General features: G+C 41.1%; 2 protein-coding genes across 2 annotated transcripts in view; one reads left to right on the top strand and one right to left on the bottom strand.

Moving 5' to 3' along the window:
* Positions 1-253: 253 nt before the first annotated feature.
* Positions 254-7,547, bottom strand: LOC135498109 (uncharacterized). The gene is made up of 14 exons (XM_064788280.1): positions 7,180-7,547; positions 5,279-5,463; positions 5,002-5,124; positions 4,831-4,909; positions 4,590-4,737; positions 4,004-4,142; positions 3,536-3,691; positions 3,346-3,415; positions 3,002-3,102; positions 2,807-2,896; positions 2,143-2,393; positions 1,809-1,884; positions 1,531-1,608; positions 254-1,137 (listed from the first exon to the last, which is right to left on the bottom strand). The coding sequence occupies exons 2-14, from the start codon at positions 5,429-5,431 to the stop codon at positions 913-915; spliced, it is 1,689 nt and encodes a 562-aa protein (XP_064644350.1). The 5' UTR covers positions 5,432-5,463; positions 7,180-7,547; the 3' UTR covers positions 254-912.
* Positions 7,548-9,675: 2,128 nt separating this feature from the next.
* Positions 9,676-24,914, top strand: part of LOC135497839 (selenoprotein S-like) — a 40,880-nt gene continuing 25,641 nt past the window's right edge. The window contains exons 1-4 of the mRNA XM_064787789.1: positions 9,676-9,984; positions 10,451-10,576; positions 11,058-11,164; positions 11,497-11,583. Of these exons, the coding sequence (XP_064643859.1) occupies positions 9,900-9,984; positions 10,451-10,576; positions 11,058-11,164; positions 11,497-11,583 (405 nt within the window). The 5' untranslated portion in view covers positions 9,676-9,899. The remainder of the gene's footprint in view (positions 9,985-10,450; positions 10,577-11,057; positions 11,165-11,496; positions 11,584-24,914) is intronic.

Raw genomic sequence — 24,914 nt, 5'->3', positions numbered from 1 at the left:
GCGCGTTCAGGAAGTCGAGACGGCCCCTGACCGACTTTACAGTGGGGGCTCTCTCATGATAATTTACATGCAAGTATTATGTGAAGACTGGTCTTAGTTGGTTGTGACAATATCAGGTGGCTGGTTGTGACAATAATCACATGTGTAGAAGTCTGTGCAAGTGTCATACGGTCCTGCAGTTGCTCTTGATCTTGGTTGTGACAAGTCAATATACTCTTGAAGACAAACAGGGGCTAAAGAAAATTGAAAACAATTATGAATATACTTTGTATTTAGTACAACAGCCCATAAACGGACATGGAGCGTAAACAAAAGCACATTAACCCTTCTATCACAAAGTACAGACTGGCCTAAACTTTGCATCGCAAAAGTACATATGAGCGAGACAAAATAATCCCATTGTTTTATACATAATTCTTTTTTTTAAATATATCATACCACCAACATTAAAGGGAATGTATAGGTTGAGCCTACCAGCCTATGGGACATCACCGATACAATCATTCAACTACCCGTAAATGGTTTAATTTTAGCAGCTCCACCAATGTAGATATTTCTCCATGTTTCCCAGTGGGGTGCCTAGGTCTGGTTTGCTATAGGTGCTTTGGCCAAGGACAATATATGTCACTGTGTTGATTCAAATGAATGTGCCAGATGAAGTAGTGTCAGACCACTGGCCTTGGCCCAACACACAATGGAAAGGACCTAATGATACAGACTTCTCTGCCGGAGTGCCGTCATCTGTGACCCATAATGAGCATAAACAGGGCCTCCCACTGCTATTTGACCTCTGTGATCAAAACAATTCTTTACTTAGAACAGTTCAAAGGGTGTCTTTTATGAAGAGGTTGAATTTACTCCATTTCAAAATTCTACCCTGTTGCCCCCCCCCCGAGGCTGTGAAAATGTTAACTAAGCTGGCCCATTTATAGCAGCATAACCATCCTGCACAGTGCCGCTCTCTTCAACGTTAGAAGTGTTGGAGGTTCGAGGGTGCTCCTCCAGACCCTCCTGACCAAGACAGGATATAATCCGAGACTCATACTCTTCATATTCGATAATTGCGTTAGTCGTGCTTGCGTTCACTTTGACAAAGAACCAAATCTTTAATTCCAACCATTTTCTAATGCCGATGGCCTGAAAGAAGAAAGTGACGACACCCTGTACAAAAAACATTATTAGTATATGCAAAACAAACTTCAGGTGGAAAACCTGCAATCTGGCTACTGGAATCTCCTTGAACAGAAGCCACTGTTAGCACGACACCCTCTTTACTTCTTTCGTTCACCACGTTTTAGACAGTCAGTCCGGATTTTATCATAAAGTCGGTGGTCCTGCGTAGCTGCTGGAGATCTCCATGTAACTGGTCATGGATTCGTGCTAAGAACACAGATTTTGCCCCTAAATTTCCTTTCAATTCAACCTCTGAGATCAAGACACCTCCCAATTAAGGACATCATCTGTCAGTCGCTAATGTATCTTTGATAGAGAGGATCGCCTGTACATGAGTGTTTGAGAAGAACGACTTACCAAGTATAGAACAAATAGCAGATAGACAAACAAGACAACACCAGCTATGAGGAAGATCCACCATTCTTTATTAGCAGCCTGAAAATACAGATGTATACCTCAGAAAGTTGCAAGAAAATCATGAACAAGAAAGCTTCAGTAAAGGCATCTACTTTTCAAATGCTCTACAAGTGTTACTGTGTTCCAAGTTAATACCAGCCAGCCAGTCTGCTCTTTAAACTCACTTAGTTCATACTTCAATCCATGCTGGTATCAAAGAAAGATTCTGACTTACTTACCAGGCTTATATAAACAAGATACAAGTTGATTCCCATCACAAGAAGAGCTAGGACCCACACAGCAGATTTTGTTACTCTGTAAATATATCAAAACATCCTGTGAAATCACCTGTTCATTATGGAAATAGAACTTGTCTTTTAGCCACAAGCATTATGGGCCAAATACCAGAGGAGTAAAATTGTCATTTCTACTTCTGGGTATGTTAAGCTACAAAACTTCTATCAGTCGTTTTTGCACATTCCCCAAAATGATCAGTTAGTACAGAAGCAGACAAGCCTGTCAATTCTGAGATAAAGAATTTCTATTCTCCTTACCAAAAGTCATTTTGCTCACCTGCCATTTTTAAATTCCCCCATAATCCTCTGGCTGTTTGTAAAATGTAGAATTGGCAACAAGGCAAATGGCAACTGGACGCTCTGCAGAATGTTCAACCAGGTATTCATTGCATCAAGGTCATTGGTAGCGATCAATGCAACAATTATCGTGGGAACCATGGCGATGGAACGTGTCAGTAAGACTCTCTTCCATTTTGCCCACTGGATCTTGAGGAAGCCCTGCATTACAAACTGTCCAGCATACGTGCCCTGAAAGAGGTTTGAAGAGATTGGGGCAAAATACTTGAAATTAGCCTTTTTTATTGACATATGATATTTTTTTGGACATGTGATATGCTAGACCGACTCCAAGTCTATTCAAATGAAGAGAGTGCAAAGACCTTGAACTGTTTGAGTTTGAGTTCAGATTCGGTCATCAAACTCATTAACAGATGTACATTTCAGTGCCCTGGTACACCGGCACAGGTACAGAGTATAAAGTCTAACTGAGGCCAAGAGACTGTAAGAACAAGGACACTATTCTAGAGACACAAATCGTGGTTGGCCTCAGCTTTGACACAGGCCTTATTCCTCATTAAACGTGCAGTAATGTGCACTAGAGTACAAAGATGTGCTGAAAAAGTTAATTCGATGTTACGTTATAAGTTTCCCAGACTACTTACTGTCATAGTTGAACTTTGTCCAGCAGCTAAAATGCCGATGCCCCAGATGATTTTGGCAGCAAGGCCATAACTATCATTGATCCATTCGCCCTGAAACATAGACAACAGAATGCAATCTAACGGCCAACTCTGTTGACATAGACATATAAAGGCTCAATTAAAATAATATTGATGATAAAAGGTGTGAGGACTTACTGCAATAGCTAAAGAAGCTGCTTCTTCTTTATTAGAGAATGCTTTGGCGAACACGGAGACAACGAATAGGTTGATCATGAAGGAGACAAATAGAGCTATCGCTGAAAATAACGAGAAATTGAAAAAAAATCTGTCAAACTGAGGTTCAAGGGTTGACAGATCATGACCTACTTAAGCTTAGTTCATACTCGGACACATGAGTTACCTTCTAAAGACATTAAACAGCATGTGGTGCCACCTTTCCCACACACACTGAATTGGAAACACTGAGGAATGCTCTTGCAACGCAGGACCATGAAATAAGTCAAGTCAAAAAATCAAGTCATCCGATTTAAAATACTTACCAGATTCAATGCTGTAGTACATATTGGCTTCTGTGATTTTTTTTTTGTTCGTCCTGTCAATATCTCGTGACTGGAAGAGGAAAATGTAATACATTTAGTACCGGTATATTATGCAGATTTTCCCAATTATATGATTGAAGATTTTTATAAATAAAAGCTGTCAGTTTGGTTGGGTGGTGGCCAGACTTACCAGGACTAGAGCACTATGCAGGTATATATTATGCGGCATGATGACTGCTCCAACGATGCCCACCATTTGTTGGATAGCAGCACTATCACAGTCTTGGCACCATGGAAACCACAGGCCAATCAGAATGGAGCCCTGATCAGGTTTTACTGTTATATACTGAAAGAGGAGGTATCATGTCTATTACAAGAATAGGTCGTCATATTGACTGTTTTGAAGGATGAATAGATTCTTTCAAGGTTTATTTGTGGACTTAGTAGTTGTGACAAAAATGTACCAATTTAAATTGCTATTTGAAAGACGCAATAGAGAAAGGTGTACTGCTCAAGGACAATTAGATGGAGATAACTGTTGGGGTTGATAAGAGACGAACCAGTGACCTCCCTATCAAGGAAGTCAACTTAGCTTTTACTCAAGAGGATGTATTGTAAGGTACCCTGCCCAAGGACGCACACACAGACACTGACTTACCATGTACATAAATGAGAAAGCCATGGTTGTTATAAGAACACCAAACAAAGCCTCGAGCTTCCTTAACCCCGCATTCTCCAACAACAGGAATGTGAAAGTATCTGCACCTGTTATGATCACACCGGCCCAGATTGGGACACTGGAAGAGAAAAGTATCATAGCTTTTCATCAGGAGTAAGATGGAGTGCCGTGGTGCCTCACACCGATGTGTTAGACCAAACTCCTCTTTCTCAATCTCCCGAAAATGAATTGCATTTTGATCCCTATCTCTCTATCTTCAATGAGTATATGTGACCAGGACATCTCTGTGACAAGCAGAACTTCGCTGTGACCAAATGCAAGGTAATCCTAGGCACTCAGTTCAACTGACTGCAACATCTGAATTCTTTTGGCAACATGTACAAATGATACAAGATTCATAAGGTATTGCAGACTGATGTCGGAAAAGGTGTAACGTCAGAGGTGGGCTTGGGGAGGAGCAATCCAACGCTGTCAGACATTGGAGAGCACGCATCAAGATTAGCCTTCCAGGTCAACTCTCGATGGCAATATACGTTGGTCAGCCTTTATAAACATGTATACTCACTGTCCGTTAGAGAGTAGATTAATGGCAATGGCTGACCCAATGACCTCCTGGATGTCACTCCCAATAATCGCAATCTCCATCATGAGCCAAAGGACGATGCGTGGAGCCTTGTTGTACTCAAGTCGGCAAACGTCAGCTAAATTCAAACCTGAAACAGGGAGGAAACCTCACAATGAACTTTCAACAAAAGAAGTTAAGTGATTCGCCCAAGGTTTCAAACTACTTGCCCCTTTACACGTACCTGTCACACAGCCAAGTCGCGCCGCTAACAACTGTAAACATAATCCCATCACAGTCGACCACATCAGAACCCACAGAAGCTGAAAAAGAAACATCACAACTGTCAATACGGGACCTCTCTAAAGTGCCTTGTCCAAGGCCTCAATGTGCATTGAGGCCTTTTAGTACTCACCTTATATTTAGCTATAGCTCCGGATTGGAGATCAGATTCTATATTTCCAGGATCCAGGTATGCTATACTCATCAGGAACCCAGGCCCGGTGAACATCCATAATTTCTTGAAGCTGAATTTATACTGGAAGGTAAAAATAGCTTGTTAAGTTGTAACAGAAATATGGCTTTTAATACATGGGACAAATAAACTATCTTCAGAGCCCTCCACATCTAGTTTTGTGTTACTTTGTGAAAAGCATTTCATTTTCAAGGCGAAAGAGAAGATTTTGACTTACATTTTCTGTTTCCGGGATCGTAATCTGTCCCGGTGAGATTTCACGTCCTGTGTCATGTTTCCTTGCTGTTTCTGTCATTCCATCTTGACGTTGATGCTCACTTGGGATACCCACTAATGGTGTTTTCTCGCTGTCCTCTTCTCTGTTGACCATTTTGACTTCTAAGCATGCAGCTTACTTATCCTCTGAAAGATAAATGGTCACAACACAACTGGGTCAATACGGTCACATTATGAAATCTTCTTAATCTGTCATTAAATATCCATACTATACAAAACAAACACCGTTACATTCATTGTCAAACGTGACAAATTTATAATCAAACCGGTACCTCTACGTTAGTGTGAACTAAAAAGTTCAAGCTCGTTATAAAAGTCCAGTCTCGCAAGTCAACTTTAACCAAAGTCTCATATTTTTCTCGGTTTAAAGGAAGTTGACTCACAATCATTTCTTGTTATCTCCATAAAGCATTTTACTTTGACCATGAAATTACCATAAACGCACTGTGCTTTTTGACCCAAACAAAGCACTCAGTTGTGAAGAATGTCGAAGGGTCATTTATGTAACAATCTTGTTGATATATTATGTAGCATTCATTATGACTGGAAGTAGAACAAACAATGGTTGTATCTCATGAGCCAGACCTCGTGATCTAACCGTGGCCTTGGAATGGAGGCAAAGTCTGAGAGAAGGCCTACTTCACAGGCCTAAACCCGTAGCTTTGTGCGATTCCTAAGGACTTACTGTAGAACCCCCTACTAAGGACACCCTCAGCTGATTAATCACATCATTGCCCCCCCCCTTGAAAATAGACCATCAGCCAAAAAGTGTTTTTAATGATAGCAATATCAGGTGATTTGTAATTTTACCCTAAACTTATTGGAAGATATCAAATCATGCAATAGAGTTTGAGGACGATTCCTTTAAGTCCAGGGACTTTGTGTACTATTGACCTACTTAGATCTACTTGTAACTTTTTAGATCATTGATTAAAATAAAAAAATTCACCTCTCCCAGTCTGAAACATGCAATTTACAGACGATTCCACTTCAGAAACACCTGGCCAAGTTTGTGCACCCTTATCAATACATGAATAAAGTGATATTTCCTGACACCTGAGGCCAGGCACTACAGTTGTCGAGTCATCCTTGAAAGACACGGGCATGACATAAAGCTGACATTCAGCCAAATCTCATCAAGTGGGTACTCAAGCTTGAAGTGGCGAATTTTAAGGCAGACAACCTTGATCATTTTTCAGGCTGACGAAAGCAAAGTCTCACCAATATCCACTTCACAGGAAAATAATATTTCTGAGGATATTTTGACTGATATTACCTCACATATGTAACAATTGTGTCTAACAACACTTCATGAAATGACTTATTGAAAAGGATCAGGTGTTCATTGTTAAAGAAAAGACAGCAATTTTTGCTGTCCTATTTTCTGGATGACCTCATAAGAATGTAAAAAAGACAAAAATGGGTGCATTTAGAACATACATGTAGAACCAATTTTCAATGGTAATTGCAGAGTCCATTTTAGGTTAGTTAGTATGTATCAAGTGAAATGGCCTGATATTGTCAGGATGTGCATCAACAGTTGAAGGGGCCTCTCCCTTGCAAACCATCCCCAAGCATAGAATCCCTTGTAACCAGGTGACGACTCTATAATTAGGCAAGACTCCGCTGTCACTGATATCGATTTTGTAAGCACTGTATACTGTATTCCTAGTAACCACAAGTTTGACCCATGTAACTACTGCAACAACTGCAGCCCTTGTAGCCACCGTCTCTATACCTAAAATCACGACAGATGATCAGCCAACTGAAATAAATATCGCAATACAAATTACAATATGAATAAAACTTTACAATCGGCATGAGATTCAGAAAGGCACTAACCCGTAGATGACTAAAAGGGAGTTTCAAGAGTGAGTCTATAAGGCTTGGTGTTCTCTCTTTGGATTCTTCTGCTGGGCTCATCTCATAAGCCAGGAGGACCAGGTGCAACAAACCAACAAACCGAATCCTTTTTTCTTCAATGACAATCACAATGTGACATTGACAGTCAATGGTCAATGGATCAGGCCTCTGGCTCTCACTCACACTGGTCTCAGCTAAGCTCAGCTAGGCCTTATAGCCCCTATTAGGAGCACGTGAGGCATGAATCACAAGTGGCTATTGTCACTCTAATCCATTTTTGACAAAATGCCAATTCGCCATTGCCATAGGATGATTGGGTGCCCTTTATTAATATAGGCCTTTATCAGTTAATTGTACAGAAAATTCCCTGAACAAATGTACAGGGTACTTCTGACATACAACTCCACGAATGTTGGGAGCGAAACGACTACTATTTGGAGCGAAACGACTGGGGGCGAAAAGATCATGAAGCGAAACTACCTCAGGTCTCGTTAGGGAGTTTTTCCCGAATGTACGCGATGATGACGTGTCCTATTAACAGGACGTAACATCTATTTTAAAATGCGTTTCCAAAGTGAATGCATGAGGACAACCCATTTGTGTCGTATATCACTGGAAACGCCCGATTCCCCTGATTCTGCAGGATGTTAAATCGGGCATTTATTTCTTTAAATAAATCATAAGCGTCGCATTTGCTCCTAGCTCTGTTCACCATCCCAAATGGCAATATTGCCAATTGGGCCGGACAATCACGAAAAACCCCAAATATTATACATTTCTTCCTGAATAATTCTTACAGAGACCATTCTCCCATGAAAGACAGTTGCTTACGCTATACAAAAATCAAAAAAAATCGAGGGTCAACCATTGAACTTTTGAGATATGTTGAATTTTGCACAAATCAGCGAAAAACGCACCAACTGGCACTGGACGGCATTTCAACACGGGGCCGACGCACATCCCAAGTTCAGTGTACACATACGTCGGCAACAACAGTATAAATGCGTAGTTTCTTGTTAGTCGCCTATTGAGTAGCGCTCTAGGTTTCAGAAACTCCAAAAAAACATGTCTTTGCCAAAACAACTGCTGAATCAGTGCAACTCCCTAATGAGACCTCAGGTGCTCCAACCTCACCATCAGTGGCAGGATCCAGGGGTCATTGCGCACGGGTAGGCTATGGTCTCACTAGCCAGTGCAATGGCCGGGCCTACCTGGCTCCACAAATGGCGCGACGTCATTTCATGCATACCCCTGTTCAAATGGCTGTCGACCTTGCAGTATATCACTCTCACACATAAACCTATACATTTCTGAATAGCTTGTCGCTTCTAGAATACATCTGGCCAGCTTTCATTGTTATCAAGTAATTCAGTCATGAGAACATGGGGGCAGCACAATACATGAGACACCCTGTACATCGATGAAAATTTTGAAAATTTCACCTTGCCGCCTTATAACTTGACGATTAACATGGATGGTGAAACCATATTTTTATAAACTTCTACTTATCACCTTGAGAAAGCAAAATAATAACAATTTTAAATTTTGATACCAAAATAGGGTGTCGTTGCGGCTTTTCTTTGAGCATTTTGATCGCGAAGTCTCACCTTGAGAACATGTGCACTCTGACAGGAACCAGTTCATGTCAACATCCGATTGAGCTATACATAGCATGCGAGGCCTGGTCACTGCGGACGTGCACAGAAGAAGCTGATATTTTCCTCAAATAATCGTCAGAGCTACCTCTTCACAAAATACCCAGGACACCGACATTTGAACATGCAGCAATAGCGATATGATAGGCTCATCTGTATCCATGGTAATCGCCTGAGATTGAAGAACTTTTTTTTTAAAAGGGGGACCAATGTTGACCTGATCACCACTGGCTAGTGAGACCTATGCTATGAACATGAACGGACGCAGCGGCAAAGCTCCCCTTTAACACAAGTTACTGACAGTGGCGCCCTCTAAGGTCGAAATATCGACATATTTTCCTGACCTATAAGTTCAAAATAACGTTTTGATTCACCTTTGATAGTGACATCCGGTGGCGCCCAGATTTCCCTTTAACACTAGAAAGTGACGGTGGCGCCCTCTAGGATACAAATATCGACAGATATTCCCATTTGGCAGAGCACCACATCCGGTGGAAATATCGACACTTCCCCTTTAACATGAGTTACTGGCGGTGAGAGTTACAGCCAGGCCGAATCAGTCCTGGCTGCTTCACCGTATTGACAGCATGATGAGAGAGATGAGACAGTTACAGCCATGCCACATCAGTCCTGGCTACTACACCGTGTTGTCAACATGATGAGAGAGATGAGACAGTCACAGCCACTGGGCCGAATCAGTCCTTGCTGCTCCACCTTGTTGACAACATGATGAGAGAGATGAGACAGTCACAGCCACTGGGCCGAATCAGTCCTGGCTGCTCCATCGTGTTGACAACATGATGAGAGAGATGAGACAGTCACAACCAGGCCAAATCAGTCTTGGCTGCTTTGTCAGTTTAACGGCCGCGTCGGAAGGGATGACATATGGAACCACAACATCTGTACGATAGTTCCGGTTCCGCTATTTTGTAAACACGTCATTTTTCCCAAAACTGCTGACTTTATTCCATTTTCTCTTCTTTTCGTGAACTTTAAACAACAATCATTGATCCAGACGCTGACGCCGAGGTGTACGAAGAGGAGATGGAGCAGCCAGGGTCTGGAGGGGCTGCTGGGGAAGGCCCACAGGCACAGACCGGGTTCCATCAAGCATCAAACATGGCATTTGGTGGGTTTTCAACCTCCGGCTTGTCACCAGCATGACCAGCTTCACCATGTTCATCTTTACAGGTTAAATCAGGCCGGTTAGGTAATGGACCTAAAACTGACCGTACAGTTTAGCTCTTGTTTATTGTTGAATGTTGTCTCCTTCAGCCCTTGTTTAGTGCACTGCAATTAAGTCGAGAGTCCAGAGTCGATCTGTGTTGATGGGCCGCACAAATACCGCCAAATTCAACCTCATCCCCATCCACTAGCTTTCATCTCTGTTCCATAAGCCAATTGTCTCGAAGCAGTAACAGTCGATGATAAGGATTGGCTAGCAAACTTTAGCATGTACCGTACTCCGCGTAGGCTGCTATTCCATTGCCAGGGCCGTGGTCTTTGTCACTCTTCCCGGTGGCGATACGATTCTAATTACCAATGTCTGTAACTGAAAATCTTGAGATCATATGTACTTTCTCCTAAATTTTCAGTGCTAGAGTTTATGCAGAGCTATGGATGGGTCATTATGATAGCTGGCATTGTCGCTTATTTCATCTATAAGAAAGTTCAAGAACGTACCGGCCGCTCAGGACCAAACCGAGAAGGTCTGGAGTATGGTAGGTAGACTCGCTATCATATCATATTATCATTACCGGCCTTGTCACCCTATATATAGGTATGGAGTCCACTATAGGCTACAGACTACTACTGCATGTACTGTTCCCCTATGTGGCATCACCGTGGCCCATTCAGCCATTGAGCTCTCTTTAGGATGAGGTTTGTAGTAACACCAAGTAAATAAAAGCGCTTGGAGATATCATATTATTACCCCGGTCTCCACAGAAATCAATCAGGGGTTTCAAGGAGCAACCCCAGAAGGTGCTCACTTGAACTCGACCAGTAGGGGAACTAAGCAGTGACTCGGCCGGGAGTCGAACCCACGACCTCCTGATCATGAGGCCGACTCTCTTCCACTGCGCTACCGCTGCCCCATAAGACAGTATCAAGTTATCATCATCATCATCATCACACACATTGTAGCCTGATATAGTGATTAACTTTCGACTACTAATTTTTGGGCATCCACTCTTTTGCCAGATGCAGATACGGCATTCCGCCGCCAGGAGGCTATGGAGCGTGTTCGTCTGAAATGGCAACAAGAGCATGATGCGAATGCTGCGAAAGCCGAGGAGGCTAAAAAACTGGTGAGTCAGAAGGTCGAAGGCAATGGTGAAGTTTTTGTGCCTGGGGAGCTGTGTTCCTTTATCTATTTGCCTGCTTCCAATGGAAGGGGTCCGGTAACACAAGTCCAGGAGATGGAGACCAAGTTACTATGATGTCATTGACATTGCTACCTTGTACATTGGATGTCAGACACTTGTTATTTATTTAGCACAGTGCCGAAATTCGATCTTGGATATGTTTTTACATCTGTGACAAGACCTTTTGAGAAATCTGTAGAAAAATATCAGTGTTCCATGGCAACAAATTTTGCTGTCAGCTCCTGACTATCATTTCGCTTTTCCTGTGTTTTCAGAAAGAAGAGCAAAAGCGCCATGAACGTATTGAGGATTGGGAGAGGCATCAAGAGGGCAGGGGTTATAGAAGTAAAGTCTACACACCGGTAAGCTCAATGTGTTATGCCTGACTTAAAGATACGAAAGATGAGAAACCAAGGATGTCATTATTGTCACATCAACTAACCATGAGACCTTGATGGACTACAGACTACCAGTCGAGTGTTTATATCAGCTATCCCTCCCAATTATAAGGAAAAGAAGCAATGTAAAGACATTGGTTGTCATGTGTAATACAGATCCTGTTGTATGTATTCTAGGAAATGCCTGGGTCAACTAAAAATCCGTTTCATTCTTCTCCTATAGTTTGTCAGTCATGATGTAGGTGGCAGTGCTGTGAATCATGACATGGCACTAGATTTCATCACGTCTTGTCTGTTCGGTGCTTATCTGACAATTTGCTTTGTCATCAGGTGGGGGCGCCACTTAAGCAAGCTCTGGACATCTCCTCCATTCACCTAAAAGCTCCAATTTCAATAAAAGCATCTTCAAAAGCTCGAAGCTGATCGTGTTTTTTATCAGTGTCATCACTTGATCAATATTGATCCGATTGTCATGGTGTTGTATGCTTTCATCTTTAGCTTAGAAACCCTCTGTTTATATCATTGTCAGCATTCAATAACAAAAGGTTGCAGAGTCTGTTTTTCCTTAGCCCCACAATGTCACTCTGACTTGGTGGTTAAGGCAAACTAATTTTCATTGAAAGAGAAAAGGCCAGACAGTTGTGATCACAATAAGTCGTCCTATTTTTATCTTGCCCTTCCTAGTTGACATCACCCCTTAGAGGCTTATTCCATGATATGATAGCCTTAGGATGAATGGCACCTTTCTTGTGGAAAGGAGCCATATATAATGAGTGCATGATAAAAATGATGGATAACGAATCAAATATTGCCTTTGGTAACGCTGGGCTTGTCAAGGCCCGATTAGGCCAAGATTGTAAACTACCATACCCAACTTTCAGAAAGAAATTCTGTAATCCGCCCATCGATAAAACCCCACTAAGATAATGCATGGAGGAAGGAAAAACAAACAAAGTTAAACCGATGCTATTAAATCGAACTGAATAATTGATGTGTAAGTCAATCCAATGTCGTTTTGGAGGATAAATTTCAAACTGGTTAGTTTACAGCATGTGAGTTATTCCACTTCACCATTTTACTTGGCAAATTTAGAAATTCAGTGCATTAGCGGTATTTTCTCGTGTTTCTAAGATAAATATGCATTTGGACCATTAGCTCTTTATGAAAGCTGATCTTCCTCCTTCCGGATGTTTAATACTTAATACTTTAAAGGACAAGGCAGATTATCCCTCAGTACGCTTGCTCTACTGTTTAACTCGTCAACTAATCTTCTGAAAGTGCTTCACGTTTTTCCAATTTTGTTTCAATTCTTCAGTTATTTGTTGTTTTTAGCATGCACAACTCCAAAGTGCGGAAAACGTTTTGCAACTAGACCCAATTCTCGAGGTCAGACTTTCTGTCAACCCGATAGCACAACGCTGATGTCTTTGCCAGTGTCGGCGTTGTGTGGGTGCAATTGATTTGATGATGACATCATGATCATAATTGATGTCATGCCGTGCATGGACAATGCATCAATCTACATACATGTATATACAAGGATGGGTCTTAGCACTCATCCGGGTCCAGTTAGGCTTTAAAATCAGAATAGCGTCATTCAAACAGATTTTGAATTTACCTTTTGTGTGCAATTGTATAAAAAGCTTCATCTTAACATCATCTCTGCATCATTGTACGCCAACATGGTCTATGTCCACTTTCTTTAAGTGCTCATCCAAATAACCTGTGAAATTTCCTGAGTTATGGCTTCCGGTTTTTAGCATCCACAGGCTATGTTGGAAATGGATCAGTTTTGAAAAAGGTGGACATCTCAATCCTCATCTCCTCCAAAAACCACATCCTACGTGTTGGCTGTAGACTGGAAGGTTGGTCTGTACTTTTCATCAAAATGAACTAAAAAAAAACTATTGCCATTTTAACAGAAGTACTATTTATTTACTTGGTGTTACTACAAACCTCATCCTATCATCATAGCAAATAGAAGAAACCTGAATGAAATATTACATAAAATGGTTTTGTTTTATCATCTTTGTCATGCTTTGTGAAAATGTCCTTTCGCATTCAGATGGACAGTATATCAGCACAAATCGTTTACTGCTAGATCTCTCCTCTTTTCGGAAACTTGCAAATTATATACAGAAGAGCATTTCATTTTCAGTTTGGATTGTCAATGTCAGCAACTGCAGTTTATTGACATACTTGTGTACTTTTGAAATACCTCTGGCAAGAGTGGATTACATGTTGACATCAAGTGTTCGTACAATAGTTTCATTTTAATACAAAAGTGACTCGTTCTTTAGTCGCACAGTGACCTTTTCCTGATATCACCTTCCTTTGAACTTTTGGAGACAGCGGTACATCAGCATATTGAGTTTCTTTCAGCTTAGGGAAGGAAATGTACTATTTGTTCACCGAATGGAAGAATACGATATAGTTTTGGTTGTAAAGTGATAATATGAGTACATTTAAGTTGTGAAGGTTACTATTCTGACCATAGACACTAATATTGCTTGCTGTTTTCAAGCAATTACCAGTATAGTTAAGAAACTTGTAATGTTCATGCGCACTATTGTTGTTATTAACCCAGGGTTGGGGCATCCCCTGTGTTTAGGGATCCTCACCTTGACACTCAAAAATGTTGATATATGTTATGAGTAGTGTATGTATACTTGTCCGAATTGGTTTTGTTCACATTGTGGTTGGGCCAGAATGACTAATCTGGGTTAGGCCAGTTTGCCCCATGATTATGAATGAACTGCAATAATCCCACTAATCTTGCCTAGAAACCCTAAGGCAACCAATTAGCGAGTCCTTCAAAGTAGCCTAAGAAGTTCTTCGACTTTTCACGTGACCTTGGCCTGTGTTGATAAATGTCCTTGAACATTGTCGACAATACTGATGTCCTTGACCTGTGCAGTTGTTGACAAATGTCCTTGAGTGTCTTGACCTTTGTTGACAAATGACCTTGACCTTCATTGACATATCCGGATGATAGAAAGGAAGATTAAAATGTACACTCTTAGTTGTTGTGGCAAATTTGTTGTGATTTCAGTCAAAAAATATCTGGTTTGATTTGGAATAAACAAATTTGTCCTTTGTTCTGATGGACGAGTAAATATAAACATGGCTTTTTACAAATTATTATCTATTAGTGCGTATCCGACTTTCTCCTATCGGCGGCCGTATCTCATGAGTTTGCCGTTGTTGGCACCACTGGAGCCGGCCTCATCGACGGGCACGGAGACGTAACCTTGAGACGGGACCCACAACCAGACGCTGTCATCATTCCTCTTCTTCATCTTACGCATCCCGTAAGGTCCCAGTGGCTCGATCATCTGGCGCCGGTTGGATTTAGCAATTTGCGATAAGTAGGCGACGAGATTATCATTTTTGATTGAGTCGGGGATTTCGTCTGAGTTTTTTGCTTCGGCTATTGAAGGCAGCAGGGAACAAAGGCTGGCCACTGTCATAAGGATTGCGGCTTGTTTCCACCAGGCCATCTCTGAAGATAGAAAACAGACAATTTCTGGTTAGAACTTGTGGTTATTATGATTATAAAGACAGACGGCAGTGTAGCCATTTCTGAAAAAGACATATCTGAAAAAGACATTTCTGAAAAGACATTTCTGAAAAAGACATTTCTGAAAAAGACATTTCTGAAAAAGACATTTCTGAAAAAGACATTTCTGAAAAAGACATTCCTGAAAAAGACATTTCTGAAAAAGACATTCCTGAAAAAAACATTTCTGAAAAAGAAGAACGAAATGCTTGCTTTTTTTACTAGATCAGCCATCATCCTGCTGATGATAGGAAATGATGATTCTGGTTACAATTTCCGAAAGCGGTTGGCACTATTGACTTTAAAACAAATGTTTTATGAACATACCGGTATATTGAGTAAGATTCATGTGTGTTGCCGAATTAGACACTTCACTTAAAATTTCTAATGTTGACGTTCACCAGAATAAACTTTGTGCTCCCAAGATGTGGACCATGTCTTCTATAAAGAAGGGAAAAGAGAAGTTCTTCTGAAAGAAACTTCTCTTTTCCCTATTAAAAAAAAATCAAAGTTTTTGAGAGATTTTGAAAAATGTGCCCAGCCCTCCTTCGGTCTGAACCCTGGACCCCTGTGTAGTGATCATAGCCTTCCCCACTAGGCCACAAAGGATTACTTGAGTGTAATAGGTCTTGGTACAGGATTTATAAGGTGGACAATGGTATAATCTGCCACGGCCAGTATAACGTTTTTGGTTGTTCCCCATTTTTCAGCGTATCCATAGAGTAGACAGCCAGAAACCATGACTTTTCAATAGGGGGAAACGTGTTATTGGTTATTGAACAGTATTCTTGAAACGGTGTGGGAAACATTTGGAGAGAGAAACACTCAAAAAAGTTTGCTTAGGCCTTCTGACGGGTTCTGAGTGTTCGCATTGGTTTTGTTTGAGAATGTCTTTCTGATATCACTTATATGCGTGGCATTCGTCATGACCCCTCGCCATTTGATGACATCCCCGGCATACGTCCTCATGTTTGAGGCTAAGACCCAGGAGGGTGATGAGACCGCTGCTGCTGATGATGAAATCACATGATGACCATCCATCAATCCAATCGCGATTTTCAATTTACAAGCATTCATATTGACGCCTCAGCATATCGATATAACGCTACCCTTCCCGCCTGATCAGCTAAATCTGTTAGACATTCAGGGTCAAAGGTTAAGTGGATGGATGGTTTTGATCTTCTTGAGATGAAATAGTTCAAATTCTTGGTCTCATCATTGTCACATGGATAATCACCTTCGTCCTCGATTGCGTGGATGGAAAGGTCATCCCATGAAACACGGACATTCGAATGTCTAGTTGCTTGCAAGTCTATAGTTTTCATAGCCGTCCTTTGGAAGTTTAGTTCATGACTGACATGAAAGCTGAATTGGACCGGTGATTATTTGATCAGGAAGCTGTATCGAAAAACATGGAAACTTCGGAGACTGATTTACCTCCCCTCTTGCTTCAAGCTCCGCCTTGTCATAGATTCAAACCCTTTGTCTGTCCTACAGCTCATTAAACCCCAATGTTAACATCCAGGTGTTCCAATACAAAGATGCATCTGGCTCTTGGCCATTTGTTCTTTTTTCTTTTGAGGAACCATGGTCTGGCAAGACAGTGTTTCACAAAACACTGTTGAGGAGAGTCGTCACTACCGAGAGTAACAGGGATGGTTTGGTGAGAATTATAGCTTAGAGATAGCCTAGGCACCAATCCTGCGTGTCACTTTGTCTGGTAGAGGATTGAGATGAGCTGTGGGATCGTCAGTTAAGTTGAAAACACGCCATTAGGGTCATATCAAAGTAAGACTTACAAGTTAGTTGAATACTCCTTTACTTAGGTGTTGCTCTCAACCTTTTCAACCTGCTCAATACAACCTGAAGAGGTATGTTTGAATTTTCTGTTGTGGGAAACGGGACCCAGCTTGTCATGATGCGGTGCAATCACCTAATGGGTGTGATTTTTCAATTTGATTTGTTTAAAACTCTCAGGTTTTATAGGCAGAAACCTGAACTCCACTTGGGTATGAAATTCAATTGTCAGAAAGCAAAGGGTTGGAGTGGATTTTGTAAATGTTGTTCAGGGGATTTTGTTCCATATTATCACTGGACTATTTGCTGTAATGCATTTCAGATATTTTAGTCTAGTTCAACTACCAGGTCCCGGAAGTCTCTGGGCTGCCGGCATTACAACCTCATGTAAAAACACTCAACACGTGATGTCATCATTGATAAACGCATTGCTGCGATCAGATCAGCCATGACCGACACCTCATTCCGTTGAATGATCCCAGGTGTGTACAATCAATCTCAAGCAAACTTGATTAGCGCCACCTGCAGGAGTTAATCAGACACGTGACGACCTTGTGAACGATGATGTTGTGATCAACAGCTGGGAACCACCCATTCTTGTCTTTTCCAACAAAGCCGACACTCATCTCTCCAGATGTGGTGAGTTGTTGTTGTCATTCCGTTTGAAAACTAACTACAGACAGTTAACTATCCCTCCTTACTTCTCTATGTATACAAGCTAGGGTCCTCTCTCAAGAGTCCCTGGGGCCAGAATATCAATAATGATTTCTTTTGATACTTCGCACGATGTTCGTCCGAATTTACATATCTCTTGGCATCACTTCATTATCTTGTGGGTGTGGTACGGAAACAGTGGAAATGGTGGACATCTTGGTTTGTGGTGATGGGTGAAACGTGATAAGGCATACCTTGGAGCCTAGGATCATATTTAACCCCTTGAAGGCAGTGTCTTACAACTGATGAAGTGCACCAAGCAGGAACAGTATGTTTGGTAGGCCTTTGTATCCCAACGCGATTAGTTTTGGTCCACTTCAAGTTGTGCTTTTCTGCAACTTGAAGCATATCTTGACATGACATGGTCACAGGAAATCAGGCAAAGATTTGTGTGAATGGGAATGGAAAAAGGGGAAAAACCATGTCCAACAGACTTCCTGGAAAAAAACGATATTGGACGAATATCCCAATATTCTTACATGAACAATCCATTACTTAACCTTCCTGGGCTGTTAGTGGCTCAAGTACTGCAGTGATCACTGCGATACTGTGGCCTACACCTTGGAATTAATGCTCCGGATCAAAAGAGTTCTTTACACACCCTTGGTGACAAGAAGAAGGATATTTGTTGTTGGTGAAGCAGCCTCGCCGTAAGTCCTGTAAAATACCTGATCAGGTTTTGCCCCTGAGGATTTTCTGTAGGATTAGATGGAGTGGACAGACATGATAGAGCTTTTTCTATTGTCATCCTTGGATCACTTGCCTGATAGGTTCTTAGCTTGTCTCGTCCTCAGAGCTAATCACTCGTCTTCAAAAAAACCTTGTGACATCAGTTTTTCTGCTGGCTCTTTAGCTCACCATTCGATACCGTGGGGTCATGTCGTCCGTCGTTAACTTTTGACAAAAGAGTGACACGTTTCTTAACCACTTGACCTAGGAAGTTCATACTTGGTGTGTGGGTTTCATTCTTCTCCACTTTTGATGTGCTATGAGAAATGCTTCATCCACCCTTTTATTTGACACTACACAAACTCTGGGAAGGGACTCTATAGCAAATTTTTGTCAGTGACATCACAGCGAATGAGCCCCTGCCCAATTTGTACCAGGCCCTCACTCGTTTGCCTGCTGGAGCATCATGTTCAGCGGACAATAACCAACAATTAGCTCATCTAATTCTTTCCTCGTCTGTGTACGTCTGACCGAGTGATCAAGTCAATTTGTCATAGCTTGGCGAAAGATCTGCCCCCAGAAAAAGCCCCCTTGTCTTTTTGTTGCTAATTCTAGCTGGAGCAATGTTGTGAATATTTATGAGGTAACCATAGTGGTGTCTTATTCAGAGTGTGAGGTGCATCTTTCCTTCTCAAGCATAATCAAGTATGTTAAAACCTTGTGCGGACTGTTTTTTGGAAAAACTCTTGCCTTTGCACAGCCTAAATATTTATGAAATGAACTAATTAAAGTTTCTTAGGTGAGTGACATTTGGACAAGTCGGTTTCTTATTCCCATAAATCAGTCAGGAGCTTGATCGTGACTTTCTACAGATGACAGCATCTTTTCTGATTAACAGTCACTACAGAAGAGATGCTTTATTTCGCATGGTGGTCAGGTGTTTCTGTCTCCTTCATAACAGCAAGATTTGTTGAAAGCGATGCTGAAAATTTGTCCTCACATTTTCGTCTTAAATAAACTACTGCTGCGGGAAAAATGATGAAAAAAGACCGAAGATTACAGTGCAAACTTTCCAGTTACGGCATAAACTATCAGATTTCCAAGCCAGCTTTGTGTAATTTTGCCTAATATATTTTGTTATGAGAGTGCCATCAGAATATCTTGTAAACCCCTCAGCGCGGATACCAGCTAATAAAATGATTTCACCACCGTTGGGCATTACTCGCCTCATCAGCCAATTCTGGCGAAAACTCAAAAAGTTGTGGCTGAAATCAGGTAATGAAGAAATGGCAAGGGTTTGTGGTGTAAATAGCGTTATCACACTGCCAGGGGGTGACATAGGGTCCCTGGTGTCCCTGTGAGGAAGGTGTCACTAATAAAGATATGAGAGGATATCATTTGATTGCTGCTGTTTGAAATCTGTTGTAGTTTATTCGCTGGAAATTTGTCATAAGAAAAGCAGTTAAGCAGGTTTGATAAAAGGTCTTGTTCTAATTGTCTTGGCATGGCTGTCCAAATATATGTTAATTTTTCTCAAATTTCTCCTGGTACTGTTGATCAGGAGCTTCTTTATAAAAACAGTGAGAATCACAACCTTATTCTTCATTTGAGAAGAAAATCAGAGTTTGTGACATATCCACATAGCCAAGGCAAGAAGAAAGCTAAAAAAGTATGTTTGGCATTGCCATTTGTCATCTTTCGTGGTGAGAATTGCCTCACCTCATGTGATCTGCCCCTGGCTGAGAAGTGCCTCGCTCATCAGTGACTCAGTGATTTGCTGATACCTCACATGTTCGCACCAATCATGTTATTTTGCCTTTTCGCCTCAACGAACAGCACAGATACAGTCCATTTTCAAATCAGTGCCATTGAACCATTTTAACTTAAAGTTAATGCGTGCTCAGAAAAAGAATTGACAGAAATTTGTCTCTTCAGTTTGGTGCAGCAAATAGAATTTTAATGGTGGCGTAGAGCACGAATGGTTTGGTTGTTGTGATTAGAATCAAACTGGTGTCATTATTTTTTACTGTCAAGGCTGAATCCAAACTGGAACTGTCTCTTTCTGGTGCTGCAAGTGGTCTTGGGATCAGAAGACATGTGTCTGTGCCAATAGTTTACAGCCGAGTCTTAGGACTGTAGTGTCTTTCAGAGAAGGTGGTGCTTAGACAAGTTGATATTTTGACACTTTTTATGAGGTAGCGTCTGACGTGTCATTTCCGGTAACTGAATTCACCATGTTTTAACTGATGTACCCACCCATCAGATATACTTTTGAATAACCTTTATTGATATCTGGAAGACATCTGTAGGTTCTCTTTAAATTTTAAACACCTGAGGCTATAGATATATTGAATGTATTTCTAAAATCCTCCGGAATTTTCCGACTCAATGAGTCTTCTCCTCATGTGTACAGAATTGATGTTGAGCTTTTTGAATCAGGTTTCTTAAGCATCTTCCAAAAATTGTGATACCGAGCGTGAATAAAACGACTTTATATGGTTATATTTTCTTATCACATCTTTAGTTATGCCGGTGAAATCACCTTTCTGTTTCATCCGTTTTCAAAGAAAATTAGAGAAATATTTTTGAGATAAAATTCAGGTTGGATAATCTTCACCTTTTGCAGTAATTTGTTGTGTTCCCCTTTTAGAAAAACATAATAGATGTAATTTGAGGTCACCCAACGCAATCAGGTGTACACTAGTTATAATGTTCAAGCAAATTCTCTGATTTCAGAGTTTGAAAACTAAGATAGGACAATCTGCAAGTGGTAATTTTCCAATTAGTATCTTGTCTCATCTCATCCAAAAGGCCAGTTGTAACAGGAACCAAAGTGAATAGCTTTCGCCGTAAGGCATAACTAGACCCGTGATAACCTTCACTTCATGTGGACAGCACAATGTTTCTCTTTCTCAACTGGTACCTAGAGAGACTGTAGACACCTTATTCTCACTCAATCAGAACCGTGCACCAATTTGAAAGTGGAACCAAAAAGAAGAAATGGGCAATTGTGTCGCTGTTTAGTATTTCTGTTGTTTGTGACAACTGTGGCAGTAATTGCGATGGTCCTACGAGGGTTTACCCACCTTTGATACGTTTTTGCTCTGATGCAGTTGTTTCACGTTTCAAGTGGCAGTCCTGAAACAAATCCTTGCATAGTTTGGATTGTCAGATGGCAATACTATCCTACAATGGGTAGCATCAACTCTGGTATAAGCAGGAGTCCGAGTCACGATCGCCACATCTTGACATCAAACTCTACTTGAATTTGACATCAGAGCTGTCGTCACAGCATCAAAATAACTCAACTTCACATTTGCCATTGTCCTGCAAGTTACAACTAGTCACAGTAATTACCTTCCCATAAGAAGCTTTGAACATGATATTCATTTCCCTGCTGAATGTGATACAATGAGAAGATGGTTTTATAATCCTCAAGCAGGTACTTCCAATCTAAAAACCATGAATAACATATATAAATTTCACAAAATTTACAAAAATGAAAAGATGTATTTTCGCTGTAGGCTCTTAATTTGCATTGAAATTGCCTTGGATGTCTTGAAGGAATGGGTGAGGTCGAGGGGTCGAATTTAGTTTTCGTGCCACTTTATTTTCAATCAAAAACAATTTGGAACAGTCGTATTTGAGTCTTCAAAGTGAAGTGTTTAATGATTTTACCCTTCCCTATCAGGGTCTGTGTTTTGTGTTTTCCTCGAAGAACTTCTGAATCAGGGAATCGTATCTGAACGACCACAGCTTGGATTATCAAGTTGGCTGCAGCCCTCCATTCAGTCTATGCCCAGCCAATTTGTCAGTGGCCAGTAAGTGATTGATGATCTGCGGTATCCAGACAGCTGCCCTCCTACAAAGGCAACGATTGTTATCGCATATTTTTTGTAAAAAAACAAGATATGATCGATGATATTACTTCATGTAAAATGGCAGTTCATACTGTTACCTTGCATGCTTTCAATCAAATGTCAAAACTTCATGCCAATATGTTTGACTCATGTAGTTTTTTAACAAAGGGTAAAACAGGGTTATTGATATAGGAAAGTTGATGTCATAGAACTCCCTGTGTTCCTGGAAATAAGCGGACTCGAACCTGCTTGAATCATTGATGCAGCTTTACTATATGAAAAGCTTCCCTGTGACTCAAATGTGTCCCCTTCAAGTGTGATTATCATGGAGGCCCAAGTTAGGCTAGTCCTGTGACAGCTATGAAGAGAATGTCTTCTCTCAGGAAAGTGTGCACAAAAACTGGACGAATGCTGGTAGAGTCCACAGAGATGAAGCCATTAGGTACATTTGTCCATGATTATTTCTTGTTGTATCTCCACTATCTGATGTAAACAGACCTGACATTATTTGGTAGGCCTCAATCCTCCCCAAATGAGCGGCTGTTGACATTTAACATGTTCAAAAGGGAACCAATTCTATTATTAATGCCACTGTTAGGCTAGTGTAGCCTGGAGATGTTCATGGAGGTGGGGTTCCTGAATGTTCTATACAAACAGGCGGGAGCCAAAAATATCAGAAGCATTGTTACAAAAAGCGTCATTCACATCTTTTTTAATGATCTTGTCAGCTTTTACCGGATGATGTCAGTCTTTTTTACAGTGTAATCAGTAATATTGCTCAATGTTTCTGTGCCCACTATGATGAGAACCCCCTTCGAGTGATTGACTCTCACAAATGTGATTGTTTTCTTGAGGAAGGCTCTAGCACATTGTGAATAGGGTTGACCATATTTTACCATCATTTTTGCTAGAGCTTGAAATCCTAGCATTCGCTTTGTTCTAATTACTTTAGGATTTGATATTCTAGCCAAAATGGTTGTTATGGTCAACCCTGAAGGTCAGTCGTGTTGCACTTTTGGATGGGAACATTCCTCATGTACACAGGCATTCTACCAACATACAGGTGCCTATCTGCAGTGCACTATACACAGGACCGATGTAACATGCCAGCTCTACATCATCTCAAAACTCTCCCACCTTCACTTCAGTCAAGTCAAATTGCCACATGGGGATGAAGGCCATAAGGGAACCTAGTTACTTTCCCAGGATAAGACACTCGTTCATAAAGATTACCCAATTTACTTATGGAAAAATCGTACTAATGGACAAATCATATCAGCTGGCATGATCTTTTGAAAAGAAGACAGTACAAAAGACCGATTGCGTTGATTTCTATTGAACGTCAATTAGTATATTGTGATGAGCTGTATAACACCTGATTTTCAGTTCCCAAGAGTGGTCTTAGCAGATTTTTCCTACAATAGGTGTAATGACTTCCTTACAAATTGACTTGGAGGTGCTGTTCATTTGGAAATGTACATTCAGTGAAGAAATGGAAAGTGTACATTCACTGATTACAAATGTACATTCCTTGGTTACAAAACCCTCAACCCCCGACCATGAACAGTTCCCATACGGATTGTTTCTTTGAAATGCCATCATGAGAGCCTAACATTGCATTGCCTATTGAGACTGTTCAACCAGAATTTCTACTGCCAATGGCTCGGGATTAAGAACCAGAACACAATATAATCAACACTGTAAGAAAAAAGGAAAATTCGTCTCCTGCGTCAGCAGATTTGATCCCATGACTAACTCCCATGTGACGAATGCTTGAAGAAGACTTAACCTGTGATACCAACATGCCATCTCTTCAGAGTCGAGGCTTGTCACGCACCCCATTTGTTGTGGCCTCTGTTGGCTTTTTGGCTCACCGTAGGGGAGTCTATACAACACCGCAGTGTCCGTCGTCCGTCGTCGTCCGTCGTCGTCCGTCGTCGTATCCTGTTTCAAAAACAGTGGCACGTTTCTTAACCGCTAAGCCTATGAACTTGTAACTTTGTACACAGGACTCCCTTGGTCAGATGACCTGTGACACTAAATTTCGGTCCGATCTGATTCTTAATTTGGCCACCAGGGGGCCGAATGTAGATATCTAAAAAGTGTGATATCTCGCTTATTAATAACTTGTTTGGAATGAAATTTTTGTGGTAGGTACTCATAGCAAGGGTACATCATATATCATACGGGTTTTTAATTTGACCTACTTTTCAAGGTCACAGAGGTCAAATGGCGTAAATTGGCTGTTTCAGTGTAACTATGGCACGTTTTTCAACCTCCACAGCTATGAACTTGAAACTTAGTACATATAACCCCCTATACCAGATAACCTCTGGTGCTGAATTTCGGTCTGATCTGATTCTCAACTTGGCCACCAGGGGGCCGAATGTGGATACCTAAAAAGTGTGATAATTCGCTTATCAATAACTTGTTTTCAATAAAACTTTCGTGGTGGGTACTAATAGCAAGGATACATCATATATCGTACGGGTTTTTAATTTGACCTACTTTTCAAGGTTGCAGAGGTCAAATGGCATAAATTGGCTGTTTCAGTGTAACTATGGCACGTTTCTCAACCGCCACAGCTATGAACTTGAAACTTGGTACATATAACCCCCTATATCAGATAACGTCTTGTGCTGAATATCGGTCCGATCTGATTCTCAATTTGGCCACCAGGGGGTCGAATGTGGATA

The sequence above is a fragment of the Lineus longissimus genome, chromosome 13, assembly GCF_910592395.1.
Source record: "Lineus longissimus chromosome 13, tnLinLong1.2, whole genome shotgun sequence".
Classification (NCBI taxonomy): domain Eukaryota; kingdom Metazoa; phylum Nemertea; class Pilidiophora; order Heteronemertea; family Lineidae; genus Lineus; species Lineus longissimus.
The sequence above is the reverse complement of the archived record's forward strand: the minus strand, read 5'-3'. Positions and strand labels throughout refer to the sequence as shown.

Coding starts and splice junctions, on each gene's coding strand:
- LOC135498109 (XM_064788280.1), bottom strand. CDS start 5,431: ATGGTCAACAGAGAAGAGGACAGCGAGAAAACACCATTAGTGGGTATC. Junction 1,885..2,142: donor GGGGAATTTAAAAATGGCAG/GTGAGCAAAATG, acceptor ATATATTTACAG/AGTAACAAAATCTGCTGTGT. Junction 1,138..1,530: donor TGCTATTTGTTCTATACTTG/GTAAGTCGTTCT, acceptor TTCTTCTTTCAG/GCCATCGGCATTAGAAAATG.